This window comes from Ananas comosus, linkage group 24 (genome assembly GCF_001540865.1).
Source record: "Ananas comosus cultivar F153 linkage group 24, ASM154086v1, whole genome shotgun sequence".
In the NCBI taxonomy this organism is placed as follows: domain Eukaryota; kingdom Viridiplantae; phylum Streptophyta; class Magnoliopsida; order Poales; family Bromeliaceae; genus Ananas; species Ananas comosus.
Window position 1 is genome coordinate 1,273,054 of NC_033644.1, and position 16,593 is coordinate 1,289,646.

Sequence of the window (16,593 nt, forward strand, 5' to 3'; positions counted from 1 at the left end):
AGCACCAACTCATTTGTATTTGGACCATTTTGTGAATATATTATTTTTTAAGAGTATTTTCTTAAAATATAAACAATTTTCGGGACAAGTCATGACTTGGCGGATTCGGAGCGAGTTAAAATTTTTTGGTTTCCTGCCCTGAATCCTTCTTTGAATTATAAAAATCATCTCGTTTTATGCCTCGAATTCGTTTATTTTATTTCATTTACTATCCCATTCCAGCGGATCGGGGCGGGAGCTCCGCCAATCCGGATCCATTTGCATCCCTACCAATTTCTTTTTATTTTATTTTATTTTTTATTTTTTTATTTTATTTTACTTTTTGTGGTGGGGTTGGGTTCTCACACAGTGTTCTCTTTGGCACACTGCAGGAAATTGAATACACAAGAAGATGTTTGCATCTTGTCCCTTTTGTCACACAAGTGTTCTCTCCAGTGAGTTGGAATGGTACCAGTTACCTCTGCATCTTGTGGATTTGATTATGTTTTTACAACTGTGTAATTGATTCTTTTTTTTCTCTGTTTTTTTGTTGTTGTTGTTGTTGTTTTTTTTTTTTTTTTTTTTTTCCTGAATCATATTTAGGCATGCAAATAATCATTTTGTGGAGGATGAGCTTCAAAAAGACAGGGAATTGGCTCAGCAAATTATGGTAGATTTTTTTTTTCTTGTTATGTAGATGATTTATCTACATTCTACGCATTTATCATTGATAATTATTACTTGTTTTTAGTAATTTTGGCTCTTTTTTGATCTTAGAGTCAAGGGGCTATGACCATGTAACTCATAAATTAATCCGAGGAGTTTAGTTTTGTGAATATTGGGCTATTTGGGGATTTTTGTTTTGCGAAATTAGGGCTAAAATTTGCTTGCTTTTTACAATTTAGTGTGTTCTACTTAACCATGTTTGGAGATTCATGTTGTGTGTTTTCGCACTAATTTTGATTATTCAAGTATAATGCATTAGTTTGTAGTCCTGTGTATTTCCTTTTAACTCAGTTTGTTTAATCTTTTTATCGCATATCACGCGACATAATTCGAATTTAATCATAGCAGGATGCGTCGGTAGGATACGAGGAATCGTTTGTTGCCGATTTTGGAGGCTCTACTGGAACCTCTACTTCGAGCAGCAGTAACATTTCGCCTTGTTTTTTAGATGAACAGATATCGATTTTGCTCGGATCGCAAGTTCGAAGCTCCTTCCATGAAGTTCCAGGTGGCCTTATGCCGCTGTTGAGAAGCTGCTTGGATTCTGATGGCGAATCCTCGAGAAGTATAATATCAGGCCACGTCGATCATTACCAGAGCGTTGAATCGGAGGATTCTGGTTGGGGTTGCGGATGGAGAAACATACAGATGCTGAGCTCTCATCTGTTGAGGGAGAGACGAGACGCAAATGCCGTTCTTTTCGGTGGTTCGGGTTTCGTTCCAGATATTCCCTCACTTCAGAGGTGGCTTGAGATCGCTTGGGAAAAGGGTTTTGATGTTGTCGGTTCGAATTCGTTTCAAAAGAAAATATACGGCCACAGGAAATGGATTGGGACTACCGAGTGCTCTACGCTATTCCGTTCTTTCGGGCTCCGAGCAAGGGTTGTAGATTTTGATAGTATAACACCTTCAGAGAGGCAAAATATAGGAAATAGTAGAGGTAAAGGGGTAGCAAAACAGCTATTCGGGCCGATGGATAAGTTTGTGGTGCGTAGCAATGAGTTTTGTGACCATGATTTATCTCGTAGTGATACTAGTGGAATTGGTCATCAGATTCTTGTTGATTGGGTCTGGAACTATTTTATGAGCAAGACATCTATCAAGGTGGGAAGTTCTCGACGTGTTATTATCAGCGAAAAAACGTGAGTTCACGCTGATTTGCTCTTATTTTTGTTTGCTGAATGGTTAATTATACTTCAATCCTTGTAATCTGATTGCAATTTCATTGTTAATCTATTGTCTGAAAAAGATGCCTTTTTAGCATAACCGTTCGAGCTCATTGATATGACATATCTGGAATTTCATGTTAAGAGCAAATTCTAACAGTAATGGTGGATTAACAGTAATACTTACTATTGCTATGTTGAACGGACTTCGGAGATTCAACAGTTAAAATTAAAACTCCGAGACACAAGTAATCAAGTCAAATTCCGTGGGCGAAATCTGTAGTTAATCCTACAGATATGCCGATGACAATCTGTTCGACCTAAAACTTCATAAGGGTTTTAAATGTGCAGGCCTTTATACTTCCAACATGATGGTCATTCGAGAACCATTGTAGGGATTCAGATGCAGAAGGGAGTTCGTGGATCCCCAGATCGATACTGCCTTCTGGTTTTAGACCCTGCCCATGTAAGTTAACTGTTTTCCCTTTCTCTTCCCTTACATGCATTTCTCGGTATTTAGTTCACATTTCTATGCTGGACAATTCCATTTTTATCTTTATATGAAGATTGTAGCGGTAATCAAGCTGCGAATTCCATTTTTCTTTTCTAAGATTTCCATTTTAAGAAGTTGTATGATTTGTGCGAGTCTAGTTTATGCTAGCTACATATTCGATGCAAAGATTAAGTGAAATGACTGTTGTGCCAAGGCACAGCACGGTGGACCAAAGGGTTCAGGAAAAAAGAAAAAGACAAAAATTTAGGAAAAATGAATCAAAGGATTGGGTTGTGATTCATTTTGGTTTGATTTTTCAATTGTCTGTTCATTTCCAGTTTAATGTACTACCTATCTCTCTCTCAAAAAAAAAAAAAAAAAAAAAAAATCAAGTGAAGAAGCATTTGAATTTTGTTTGGTTTCAGTTTTTCACCTGCGGCATGAAGAACAAGAGCTCTGCAGGTAGAGCTAGAAAGTAGTAAATGCACGAAAATATCTACATAGCTATCTCCTATATTGAAAATACAAATAGATAAACCTCGCCACTTTGTCTTTCATGCCATCTTGTTTCTGTTTGGTTTTCTGAAGACCGGATTGTGTGCTTCAGTTAAACACTCTTAGCCGAACCTTCTGGAAATGTATAATGTGAATGTATACACAAGAAATTTGAAACTAAAGTTACTAAACTATATAGTATTCACCTTATTCACTTTTACCTGATTTTGTTCATCAAAAAGATACCACTTAATTCCTAATGGACTATCGTTCATACATAATAAAATGCCTTTTAGAAAAATGAAAATGCAAAAGCATTTATCACTATAATATAATTGGAGTTGAAAGAAAAGTATGTAAGTGCTTTCACTGAACCACTCGATTCGCGCAGAAAACAAAAGTTTTGGAAAGGTCTCTTCAGGACAAAAATGGGTGGCAGAAAATGATTAAACGAGGAGTGCACACGCTGAAAAAGCCCCAATATCAGGTCAAATGCATCTCATAATCTTCACTATCAGTCACCTTTTCTTGCAGTGTATATGACATACTTTATATGGTTGCAGTTATGTTATGTGGATCCTGGGATCGCGCATGCAGAAGAAATGGAGCAGCTTAAGACTATTGACAGCATATTAGTGAGGTTCTAGGAATAGCCGGAGACTTTATGAACTCTCCAAACTTCCTTGAGGTAACACTTTCATAATTTAGAGTATTAATTATTTATTTCTTTAGTCATATGTTTTTTTGCATTATATATAGTTGCTATGGGTGCTGGAGTAGAAGTTTTTGATTTTATAAGGTCACGCAGGCAAATTTAGCTGCCGAAATTGCGCACAGACAGATTTTGTAGGTGATTTTTGTATGTTACTTTGTATAATGTTTAAGCTATACTCTAATATGGCTACTTTGTATAATGTTTAAGCTATACTCTAATATGGCTTGGTATGTACATTATGATCTGCATCATTCACGATGCTTTGAATATGAAATTCAAAGTAATCAAGAAATGTTTGACGTCATTAGTCCAGAAAAGCCTTTGTCATTGTCGTCATCATGGAAGCTTTTTCCCCAACAAAATGGAGAGAGGTTGTTAGGCAATGATGGAAGAAGGAACCAATGGAATTAGTTAATTTTTTTTTGCTATAACCGCTTGTTAATTGGGCACAAGCTCTTTGGAAATTGGTGCCAAATCTTTGATTAGCGGGAGATCTATATGATTGAGGACTTATGAGTGAAAACATAATACTAATTGGCAGGTAGAGCAATCTGATACTAAAGTAACTCGAGTTTGAGATAAACTTTCTGTTTCATTATGAGAAGCCTTTTATTGATCGCATTATGTATTGACGTGTAGATCTTAATGAATGGTGTGGATGATAAATTCAGGTATGATGATAGAGTTTTTTTTCCTAAAGCTAGCAGCTTATTGAGAATTATTAATCTATCAGCTATGTGTATAAACATTCGTATCTTACATTCATATGTTTTCTAAGATCTTGACAAAAGATTCCATCAATCATGTTAGCTCTTTTGTCGAGGGTTTTTTTTTTTTTTTTCCTCTTCCCCTTGCAACTATATTTTTACAGAAGAAAATGAAAAAACCATTTTCAGAAAGAAAAATTGCAGTTGAAGAATTGTTCTCCAAAAGGACGAAAATTTTAAGACTTCCGCTCAATTTTCAACAAAATAAGCTATCAGTACGGATTTTCCATATCTTCATTATGATTTCATGTTGCGTATCATGTATACAAACAAGTCCTGCTGTTGCAATGTTGCTCTTGCAACATGTGATATTCATTATCATCTAAATATTCTTCCCTACAAGCTTCTATTCTGAATAGAACTTGGGAAGTTAACGAATTAATCTCTCACCGTGCTTTGCATATGGAATAATTTAGAATAAAGTCCACTTGCTGCGACCAAGGTCGCATGGTTACCCATCTCAACCACCTTCCCTTTATCCATCACCACGATCATGTCCGAATTGATAATTGTGGAAAGTCTATGGGCAACTGTTATTTGGGTCATTTTGCTCACTGGCGCACCTTCTCTTGTTTGTTGTTTAAAGAAGAAAGAATTCATGACCACTCTTTCAGATTCTCCATCCAATGCACTAGTCGCTTCGTCTAGCAGCAATATAGAAGGCCTCTTCAATAGCGTCCTGGCGATGGCTATTCTTTGCTTTTGTCCTCCAGAGAGTTGGCATCCCTTCTCGCCCACCACTGTGTCATAACCATTCGGCAAACTACTTATAAATTCATGAATGTTCGCCTCTCTCGAGGCTTCGACTATTTCTGCTTCCGAAGCAGTCTCATTCCCGTAAATGATATTGTCCCTCATCGAGGAACTAAAAAGGATCGGTTCTTGCTGGACGATTCCTATCTGCTTCCTTAACCATCTAAGATTGTATTTCTTTATGTCTTTCCTGTCAATCAAAATGATTCCCTTACAAGGATCATAAAATCTTAACAGAAGAGCCAGAATGGAAGACTTCCCTGCTCCACTGGGGCCAACAAGGGCCACCTTTTTTCCTTCTTCGATAGCTAGAGTGAAACTGTCTAGTATAACCACTGTCGGCCTTGACGGATAGCTGAAAGTAACCGCTTTGAATTTGATTTTTCCTAAAATCTTCTCTAGGTTCACAGTTTTGGGTACATCTGGCACGATTTTTGTTTCCCGATCTAGTATTTGGAATGCTGGGGTCAGTATGCTGATGGCGGAGATTACTGTAGGAATTAAAGTCCACAACTCTGTGATTGAGGGGACTGTCAGTGAAAATATCTGATATGATCGAATTCCATCTTCAAAGGTTGCTTGTTGTTTATCGACCAACACTGTAGTATACCACAAAGCTACAGCATGTGCGATGTTCCACAAGCAAAGTGATATCCCTTGAATTATTCCGTACTTGATGCTCTCTATCCTAGTAATCCTCATTGGTTCTTTTAATGAGTGCTTAGCTTTCTTGAGTATATGATCTTCATGGACGAAGGATGCGACTGTTCTGATGTTGCTTGCAGCTTCTGATGCGAGTGACACGAGTTCTTGGTGGGCGATAGCAGTGTCACCTGAGAAGCCTTTGGCTGATTTAGCTTGTATAAGACCACCGATGAAGTGGCACGGCATAACTGCCCATGCTACTAGACCCATCCTCCAGTTAACGACCATACTTACGACAGTTGCTATTAGAATAGATGAGACGCATTGGACGATCACAGACATTTTGTCGGATATAATGGTCTTGATCATGGATGTTTCACTGACGATATGTGAGGTAAGACAGCCCACACTATTCTCGGATTTTTCAAACCAACCCACTTCATTTCGAAGAATCACTGCAATAGGTAGAGCAAACCCGGTAGCATTTTTGCTTTTTCCAATTGTTGTCGACAAATGTTATCTACATAAAGGAATTGGTATTTGACTATTTGTTAAAGGTTAGATGTCATACCTGAAAAGAGAGCCTCCCTTAGGTTCTTCATGGCTTTTTCTCCAACTAGACCGTAAAGATAGTGCTGTATAATGTGACTAACTAGTGTTAGAAATCCAACTATGAAGAATATTATGGAATACTTCTCCACTCTCTTCCTTGCGTCTTGCTTGTAATATGCCACTCCAATTGTCATGATGTAAAACCCGAATAAAGGCTTCGAAATGCCAGAGATAGCTGCTGCAAAAGATCCAATTATGGTTCTTGCAAGCTCTAGCTTATGTAACCGAAACCAGATTCTAAAGAAAGGGACTGTTTTCCTTTTGATCTTTCGTGCTTCTTCCGTTTGAGAGTTGCTTGTTTCCTTTTTTTTCTTTCGTTGTTCCCAGAGCTCAGATGCTTGTCTAGGAGAACTTTGAATGATCCCTCTAGCTTCTTCTATATGAATATGATCCAGAGATCTGTTTTAACCAGGAAAAAAATGAAAAAAAGTTCAAGAAATCATTTTTGTTTTGTTTTATTATCATTAACCAATGAAAAAAAAAAGAAGAAAATGCAAGGACTTTTCTCGAGTTTAGACTCCGTAAATTGCAGGCTTGCAGCATTGATTCAAAACCTTTTCAGGTTGCAGTTTGGTTCTCAATCTTTCTATTGTTATACTTGTGTCTTAAGTTTAAACCATTCATTTTGTTGCAATTTTGCATTTCTTGTTAGTTCATCACATATTTTGGTTCAATTTGATTAAGGAACTTAACAGAAAGGTTAGAATTGATGCAAAAGACAAAAAGTTAGGGACCTAATTGAAATAATTTAAAGGTTGGTGTTTAAGGGGTGTTTTATTTTGCTGGAAATATCCCAGAAAACAAATTTCTAGCTAGAAAAGTATTTTCCGTCCATTTGGTTCCTAGAAAAAGTAGTTTTCCTGGGAAACTTTTTTTTCTATATTTCTTGGAAAAAACCATGGTTTTCGTTTTCCAAATTTTTTATCTGGAAAACAAAAACTGTGGAAAAGGGTGTTTCCAAGTGAAAACTTTTTTTCCTTGAAAACAGTTTTTCATGCTTTTCAGCCTTTTCTGAGGAACCAAACACCCCCTAAATCACAACAACTCTAAAAGGTTGAGGACTCATGCTCCAACTTCCCTATCTAGATTGTCAAGGGTGGCTTGTGCAGCTATAGTTGCGTTGAGGATCTCCTTTCCATAATGTTTTAGCATTAAAAAGCCATTGCAACAATTCTAGTCGAAGTTAATCATTTTTTTCATTCATACGCCTAAAGCTTGTTATGTTTACTGTTATGTGCTCCTACCTTGATGCTGTTTCTTCCACTTCCATCTCCAGATTCTGCATATTAAATACACTGCTGTAGAATTTGCTGTTCTCTAGCAATTCCTTGTGGGTCCCAGTCTGCGCCACTCTCCCATTCTCCACCACAACTATGATGTCTGAATTAACCACCGTCGACATTCTGTGGGCTATCAAAATGACAGTTCTGCCCTTCATAGCTCTCTCAAGAGCTTCTTGAACTAGCTTTTCGGACTCGGAGTCCAGTGCACTCGTTGCCTCGTCGAGAAGAAGGATCGGGGGATCTTTTAGCATTGCCCTTGCAATGGCTATTCGTTGCTTTTGCCCACCCGACAACTGTACTCCTCTCTCACCAACCTATACCAATTATATCAAGCATCAGATGAGTAATAAGGTTGAAGTTTAGTATCAAAGTTCAAACATCAGTTTTATTACCCACAATTATAGAACCGACATGCATTCTTACCTTCGTTGAGTATTTATCTGGAAGTTGCGATATGAATGAATGTGCATTGGCTGTTGATGCTGCCTTAACTATCTCCTCATCGGTTGCATCCATTTTTCCGATCTTTAAGTTGTCCTCAATTGTCCCTGAAAATAGTGATGGCTCCTGTGAAACCACAGCTATGTTTCTCCGTAGGAATTTCAGATCCAAACCCTTGATGTCGTGACCGTCAATGAATATGTCGCCTGCGATGATAGGCACATTACTGGTAATTTAGAGTGTGTGCTTTGGAAGTGAAAATGTAGTTTACTTTGCCATATTGGATTTGTAGTCATCTGTTAATTTTTCATGCGAATTAAATCCCTCCTAAGTTTGATATTATATTGTATTTAGTCATTGCTTTCTATTAGAGCAAAAAAATATATTATATCACCAGTTAAAAATCATCATCTTTTACTTAGATGATGCCACAAAATCACAAGATTTTGTGATGTGGAAATTCAAATTCTGGATGTTAAGTCTAATGTTTGGTCTGAATGCTTTAGCAATTAGCATTTATTTAAGCTGATGTCAGAGGTGCAGGGAGAGAGAGAGAGAGAGAGAGAGAGAGAGAGAGAGAGAGAGAGAACCTGAGGTCGGATCATAGAACCTTTGAACCAAAGAAATCACGGTGCTCTTTCCGCATCCGCTGGTACCCACTAGAGCAACAATTTTACCTGCTGGTATGAGCAACGAGAAACCTTGAAGAATAGGGTTATCCTGGCGAGACGGATAAGCGAAATGCACTTCTTGTATGTCTATCTCTCCATTGATCTTTCTGAGTGTTTCCCCCTTTGCTTCGTAACTTATACTTGGCTTCCTTCCAATCACTTTGAAAACTTCATTCCCTGCTGCTTTTGCCTGATTAAAGATCTGAAAATCTGGCGCAGCATAAGTGATTGATCTGCAATTCATGTAGAAAGATTAAATCCTTTAGTTTTCATGAGCTAGTTGAAGTTGTATTGCCTTCTTTAAAAACTCAAAAAAAAATTGCTTTTTTGCAAAACTCTGATATTTTTCTCATTTTGCAACTTAAGCCTACTAACTACCCCTCCAAGACGAGATCGCTAAATTTGAATGATTAATGCACATTTCAAAAGTACGAAACCAAACTTCGAAACTGTATTGATCATTCAAAACATGCATTGTGGCCCTGTAATTGAGGGGCAGTTTGGTCCTAAAAGTTTATAAGTGGACTATATGTTAGAAAAATGAAAATAGTGTCCCATTTTTGAAATTTTACTTTTTTTTTAGTTGCAAAAGAGTGATTAGATCAAGAATTCAAAATTCAAGAACTTTCTTTTTTGGGACTATTACATTGCTCCGAAGAGGATGCTCATCACAGCAGCTATTGTATCTCCTCCACTGGCTTTTCTTGAAGTTACTGCGACCGCCCCTATCCAAACGATCAATGCCCACGAACAAAATGTTACTGCTTGAAATGTGCCCAAACCCAGTCCTTTTATTAGTGCCTCTTTCTTACTCATTATGTATTGCTTCTCCATGCACTGAGTGAAGGCCTTAATAGCTGAGCTCTCTCCAACAAAGGAAAAGACTGTTGTTATATTGGAAAGGGTCTGCAAATGTAGAGAGAGTATACCTTGTTATTATTGTTACTTAAAGAGAAGCCAAGTTTGCTTGGTTGGTTTAGAACAATTCCTTTTCATTTTGTAAATTGGAAATTTTATTTAACATATTTTTTAGCAAGGATTTAGGTGTCGTGGAACAGGATCGTGCCAAGAACTTGATACGTTACAGCACGGTATGTACCATGCCATGTTGATTTGTACCGGTCACAAATATATCTGTGTGCCGACACTGTGGCATGAAATTTTTTTTTTTTTGCACCAATATATTTTAATTGCTTATTATATACATCTTTATTAAATCTTTTGTACTTTATTCAGAAAACTACTTGCTAATTTCAAAGAAATGAGAGTTTTGAGCCGCGCCATAGACATAGCAGTCGTATCGTGATGATATCTTGTCAGCACGGTATGGCAAATTGGGCACGGCCCGTCGTGCTAATGGGCACTTAAATTCTTGTTTTATAGATCAGGACAAATAAATTACATAATGTTTTTCTTTCTGAAAATTTTGAGATATTTCTTATATTCAAAATATAGACTTTTAATATATATTTTGCACAGATTTCTTTAAAGTGCAGTTTCGTACAAATTGTCATTAGCTTGAATTAGGTACTTCTACTAAAACAAGTTTTTGGAGAGGGGCATTGTACAGAAGAATTCTGTTTCGGAATGGCATATACAAAATTCTGATTTCAAGGGACGTATTTATGTAAATAGATAATTTTGCTCTCTCTCTCTCTAATATATATATACATATCTTAATGTTTCTTCAAAATAAGTGTCGTGCATTTTGCGAGTTCTATGGATTTGAATCATCGAAATTTGGTACCTGCTCCACCACAGATGTTGCTTCAGCAGTGTACGCGGTTCTCAACAATGAAAGTTTGTTCATCTCCTTCGTATACGTTGCTCCGATTACGAGAATCATGGGGACGACGATCAGCGCGAGGAGGGCCACTTCCCAGCAGCATGCAAAGGCAATGATGATGCCGACGAAGAAAGTGGCGAAGCTCGCAATAGAATGACCCAGCTGCAGAAGGGCTCTTTGTCAGTGAATCTTACACTGGATTGATGAAAGTGATGATCAACTACTAAATGCCGACGCTTCAATTACTCAAAATTTTCTCTATCCATGCAAAAAAAGATCATATAGTTCTTTACTGACTGTTTTACCCTTTCAAATTCGAAAGGATATAAATTTGAATGGGTATAAATATGTTAATGTTGCTAGCATCAACTTTAGAGGGATGTGTAATATTGAGTTTGGCAGGGACATGTATGTGACTGTTAAGGGATTTAGCTTGCCCTAGTTCTGATCAATTCAGCTGATTCGCACTTCCTGTAATCTTATGACTGTGATGAATGCTTGCGTAAAAGGAATTTTGAGCTCATACCTTCTCACCAATCGCGTCTTGTATGACACTCATATGGTTTGTCATTCCGGTGATGATCTGCGCCGTCGTTAAGTCGGTGTCGAATGCTCCGATGTCTTGACTGAGAACTGCTTTCAGGAACGCGATTCGCAGCCGTGCCAACTGCCTTTCGCTGGCGTACATCCAGCATGAGATCTCTGCAGTTCATTTGCAATGAATTTGAGCGAAGATAACTAGGTGTATTTCGAGATGGGTTTTAGTGGTGGTTGTTTAGGATCAGTTCTTATTCAATCAATCTTTTGGGTGACGTGGTATTAAATGCAGTTTTAAGTTCACCTGATATCTATTATGCACATGATCGGTTGTGTTTTCTACTAAATCGATCTTTTCGGCAGCAGTAGTGACAATTTATTTGATGTCAATATTGTTGGAAATTGGATGTTATGGTATTGTTTTTGTGCAATAATTTTCTTGTCACTGAGGAATAAAGCAAGATCCTAGTCCTTTGGAAAGTAGGGAGACAGAGTGAGTTGTTTGTTTCTTTTTCATAAACCTTTGGAAAGTGGAGACACATAAAGTGAGTTGTTTGTTTCTTTTTCACCAAGGCTCCATATGATTGGATTACTTAGTATATACTACATAGATATCTTGAATAGCGATATGACTCACTAACAATAATAACTTCTTGGGTTCAAACACTGGCTCAAAATATTTAAGTCCAGAGTCCGTGGCCTCTTATATTTCCGATAAGAATCCTTTTCCATCTTATATGAAACTATAGGAGTGTTATAAACTTTCTTCATTTAGATTTCGACATCCTCGTTGGCTCCGAGATTCTAGAGGTGGCTTCCAAACTCGTGGTTCGGGCTCCAGTTTGTATTCGGTTCTGATTCTAATTATAACGATCTGACCTGTTAATAGGGTCCAAACCATTTTAAGTCCAGTTATTATTACTAAAGTATATGACCTTTTATATTTCAATTCAAAATCTCTTCTTAATCCGATATGAGACTATTGGGAGCGTTACATCCTTAGTTCGTAATCTCAATCTTAATGATAAAACAGATAATGATAGAGAAGAACAAAAATAGAGAGCTTAAGATTGTAGAAAAAAATGAAACTACTGACTATAAATGCTTAAAGGATCATTTACTTCACTCACCAAGCATCCCAGCAGGGAGTGTGGCAATTGCCATGTACCACACAAAGGGCACCACCTGCAGCACCCCACCAAAAACAAGAAAAAAAACTCATCAATTTGGTTTCACCAACTCAAATCTCTTCTAAGATTGCATGGTTTGATCTGATCATCACCTTCTCGAGTGCCCTAACCATCTCGCGCTGGTCGGAAATGTTGTTCCCGAACGCGTCGAGAGCCTTACCGAGCAAGAGGTAACCGACGGGCTGCGCTGCCCCGTGCACCGCAGACCCGAGCATCCCGAGCACCATCAGAAGCCAGTCGACAGCGTCAGCGTAAGCCAGAAGCCTGGCGAATGGAACGGGCTCACTGTTTGCCGACGCCGTCAGCGTCGGCAATTCGCTCTTCTTCTCATCCTCATCATGAACTTGGGATGCAACAGAGGGTGGATCATAGTGAATAGAAGCCATAACAATCACTATGGGGTTTGAAATAGCTCTAATATAAGGTGGTGCATGGATTTATATGTACAAATAGCTACTTGAATAATGGTCACAACATATTGAGGTTGAGGAGATTCTATTGGCTAGTACAAGAGGCCTGCTACATTGCATGTGAACAACTAGGATGTGAACAAGGATTTTACTTAGGTTCTATATCATGGAAAATGAAATTTTAAAGTACAATATTATACATTTTTCATTTTATGTTGTTAGGTAGAATGGGACATAAATATTTTCCTGAAAATGCAAAATCAAATTGATGACTCTAAAATTGTTTTAGACATTTAATAATCATAATGTCTAAAAAGCTGAAATATGCTTCTGGACAGCTAAAAGCGACACAGATTTAATCTATTGCTCAAATTCTATCCCGCTGGAATCGAGATTTGATTTTAAGTTTGTGTCCGAAGGAAAAGATACCTATCAACTGCCTACGCAGCGGTGATCAGTAATTTTTTAAAAAAAATTTCTATCATATTTATCAAATTTAATGGAAGGAATTACCATACTAACTTTCAAAAAAGAAATATGAAATATATATTTGCTAATATATGTATGTTTGTTTATTAACAAAGATGTAAACGCCATGCAAGTAAGTTAAAAATTAATAGGGTTATGAGAACGAGGGGGACGTGAGAATATGTGGAGGGGATATGCTTCGTTGCATGTCTCCTTGTGATTGGGTGTGGAGTGTTTGTGTTGGATATATAAAAGCGACGCCCCAAAACAAGATCGATGTATATATAATCATAGTAAGAAATTGATTGAGTGATGCGTAATGAATATAAAAAAAGATACGTGAAATTAATAGATGAGTTTAAAAAAAAATTAATTTAATCCATTATACGATTGCGAAAATTTAAACTCAAATTAAATGTTAAAGGTAGGAGTTCTAAGCGCCACAGGCACAGACATGACACACGACACGGCTCGGCATTTTCGAAAAAAAAAGAAAATGAATACGGAATATATAGAAGTATATTCTTATTGTAGATAAAGAATTAAGCTAAACTTTTGTTATATTTCTCATATAAATGAAAGGTTAATAAAATTTTTATTGATATTTTTTAAAAAATCTCCGTCACACATGATTTATTTATATTATTCAAAAAATTATATGCATTCATTAAAAATTAAAATATTTATCATCTTATATTATATAAGCAGAAAAGAAAGTAAAAAAAAAAAATATTTTTTCAATAAGGCTCGTTATGGGCTAGTATCAAACGTGCGTCCATGGCGTATCCGCGTCGAACACGGGTCCGATACGGACACACGAAGCTTGTAGGTGTCCGTGATACATAATAGGAATTAATTGAACCCACGATTTCAGAAGGAGTTTAGAATTAGCTCTGATGCCACATTACCTTTCAAAACAATATTTTGTTGATCTGGGCGGTTGTTTAGTTCGACGTAATTGTAAATGCAATGTAGTTACTTAGAAATATAGTAATTATAATTACATATATATTTTATTTGATTGAATGCAGTAAAAAATGCTACAGTTATAAATACTTTATTTGATTGTATGCAGTTAAGAAGTATCATTATGAATTTTTTTTATTTTATATATGAGGTGGTGAGAATAAAGATTATTAAGGAGTTAAGTGTACCTTTGTCTAAAATTACTCTCTCAAAGTACTTCAGGTAGAATTGCGACTAATTTGGGCACAGTCCCAACTGTTACAATTGAGCCTCTTCGCGCAGTTGCAACAGCAACAGCTGAATTCAAATGCATCAAAATAAATGCTGAATTTGGAGCTCCATACAATTACAATTACAGTGTAGTTATAACTACATGAAAACAAACATTTCCTAAAAGACCGTTTGGTTGTACGTAGTTGTAATTATACTGTAATTTAAAATTGTTTTATTACATACAAATTGAAAAATAATATTTGGTTTGGTGCAGTTGAATCCAACTATTGCAGTTTGAAGTGGATAAGGAGGGTCAGCTGCAAAATATGACCGTATTTTTTTCTCCTGTAAGTAGGAAGGTGGTTCATTGGAACAAGTTCTGTCCGCTGGTTCAACCGTTAATCTGCTAGTTTGGTGCATTTGAATCAAGCTGCTGCAGTTGAAAGTGTACGAGAAAGCTCGACAATCACGACTGATTTGGTGCACTTAAATTTTTTAAGACATTTTTGAATGGGTTTTTAGTTTTTTTTTTTTTTTAAAAAAAATTTGATTTATCAAGTTCACTTCTTGGAATTTACTTGGAATATTAAGTGATATCATTGTATTAAATTTTATTGTATATTTATAAATAACTATATATATATATATATATATATATATATATATATATATATATATATATATATATATATATATATATATATATATATAGGGCCGGCAGCTATACTATTATGGTTACGATCGCCCTCGTACTCATAAGTTGTTTTGAGGCTTTGCGCGTATCAGATGGCCTGTTCGATTTTGACCATCTCATTTTGTTGCCCAGCTTGATTGGACCTTTATTATGATTTCGAAATTACGAAATTTATTTTCTAGAAGTTTTCAATACTCTAAGATCATATTTAACGGAGTGGATCGTCGATTCGGAAGCTCTATCATTGAAAAAACATTATGAGTACGAGGCTCCAATACTCATAATAGTATAATAAGTCATGGCCTATATATATATTATATATATATATATAATATATATATATATATATATATTATAATATATATATATATTGATATCAAATTTAAAATTTTGATACTTTCAAATTTAAATTTTAAATTTAAATTTAATTATAATATTTATTTTCAAAATTTTAACTTAAAATTTAAAATTTTAAATCTCTAAACTCTATGAAATTAATTAATTAATTAATTTTATTAATAAATTCATTGTATATAATATAATTAATTATATATTATTAATAATACACCTAATAAAATCGCATAATAAAATCTAATTTGATCGATGTATAAAAAAATACATATTTAAATTGAGTAAGATTTTAGAAAAATATAGGTGCGTGTGTGTATAATATAAAATTAATTTTATTAAACAAATTCTTCCATTATTTTATTTCCCTTCTATTTATTTTTTAAAATTATTTTGATATATTGTCACAAATCTTTTTTCGCATAAATCTTTATAAAATAAGTTGTCGTTTTAATAAATTTTATTTAAATAAAATTAACTATTAAATTATTTTTATATAACTTTTATTTAATTAATAATTAGACTTATAAAATTATTTAAAAATATAAAAACTAAAATTTATTAAAAAAAATTTAAATCCACAGCATCACGCGGTATTTCACTAGTATAAATATAATATATATATATTAATAATATAATAATAATAATAATAATACATTAAAGGAGGGTTTGGGGGGACCTTAGAGTGACACGTGTCCCCCAACCTCTCTTCTCTCTCCTTCTAACACACAACACACACACATACACATATATATATAATACAAAATTTAAAATTTTGATATTTTTAAATTTTAAAGTTTTAAATTTAAAATTTAATATTTTATATTTTAAATTATAATATTTATTTCCAAATTTAACTTTTCAAAATTTAAAGTTTTAAATCTCTAAATTCTAATAATACGCGTAATAAATCGCGTAAATAAAATCTAACTAATAAATGCAATTTAAATTACATAAAATATCGCTGTATAAAAAATATAGAATTTAAATTTCAGGACTAAAATTTTAGAAATAGTGCATATGTGATATATATATAATTAATTTTATTAAATAATTTTTTTAACATTTTTTTTTATTTATTGGTTTTCTTAAATTATTTTGATAGATTTATCTCAAATTCTTTTCATATAAATTTTATAAAATAAATTATTGTATAAATTTACTTTGCGCATAATTATTTTTATATAATTTTTTATTTAATTAATAATTAGACTTATAAAACTATATAAAAATAT

At 34.9% G+C, this 16,593-nt stretch overlaps 2 protein-coding genes across 12 annotated transcripts; one reads left to right on the forward strand and one right to left on the reverse strand.

Moving 5' to 3' along the window:
- Positions 300-11,055, forward strand: LOC109728656 (zinc finger with UFM1-specific peptidase domain protein). 11 transcript variants are annotated; one of them, XM_020259120.1, is made up of 9 exons: positions 300-447; positions 583-649; positions 1,051-1,847; positions 2,223-2,337; positions 3,251-3,346; positions 3,423-3,547; positions 7,628-7,985; positions 9,780-9,837; positions 10,508-11,055. In XM_020259120.1, the coding sequence occupies exons 1-6, from the start codon at positions 392-394 to the stop codon at positions 3,504-3,506; spliced, it is 1,215 nt and encodes a 404-aa protein (XP_020114709.1). In that variant the 5' UTR covers positions 300-391; the 3' UTR covers positions 3,507-3,547; positions 7,628-7,985; positions 9,780-9,837; positions 10,508-11,055. The 11 variants fall into 11 exon arrangements, with proteins under 11 accessions (XP_020114709.1, XP_020114710.1, XP_020114707.1 ...); XM_020259121.1 differs by having other exon boundaries at positions 9,791-9,837; XM_020259118.1 differs by having other exon boundaries at positions 7,628-9,837.
- On the reverse strand, positions 4,279-12,645 carry LOC109728502 (ABC transporter B family member 10-like). Its single transcript, XM_020258914.1, has 10 exons — positions 12,352-12,645; positions 12,200-12,254; positions 11,059-11,234; positions 10,494-10,694; positions 9,393-9,652; positions 8,666-8,979; positions 8,058-8,281; positions 7,596-7,948; positions 6,311-6,750; positions 4,279-6,251 (listed from the first exon to the last, which is right to left on the reverse strand). The coding sequence occupies exons 1-10, from the start codon at positions 12,643-12,645 to the stop codon at positions 4,720-4,722; spliced, it is 3,849 nt and encodes a 1,282-aa protein (XP_020114503.1). The 3' UTR covers positions 4,279-4,719.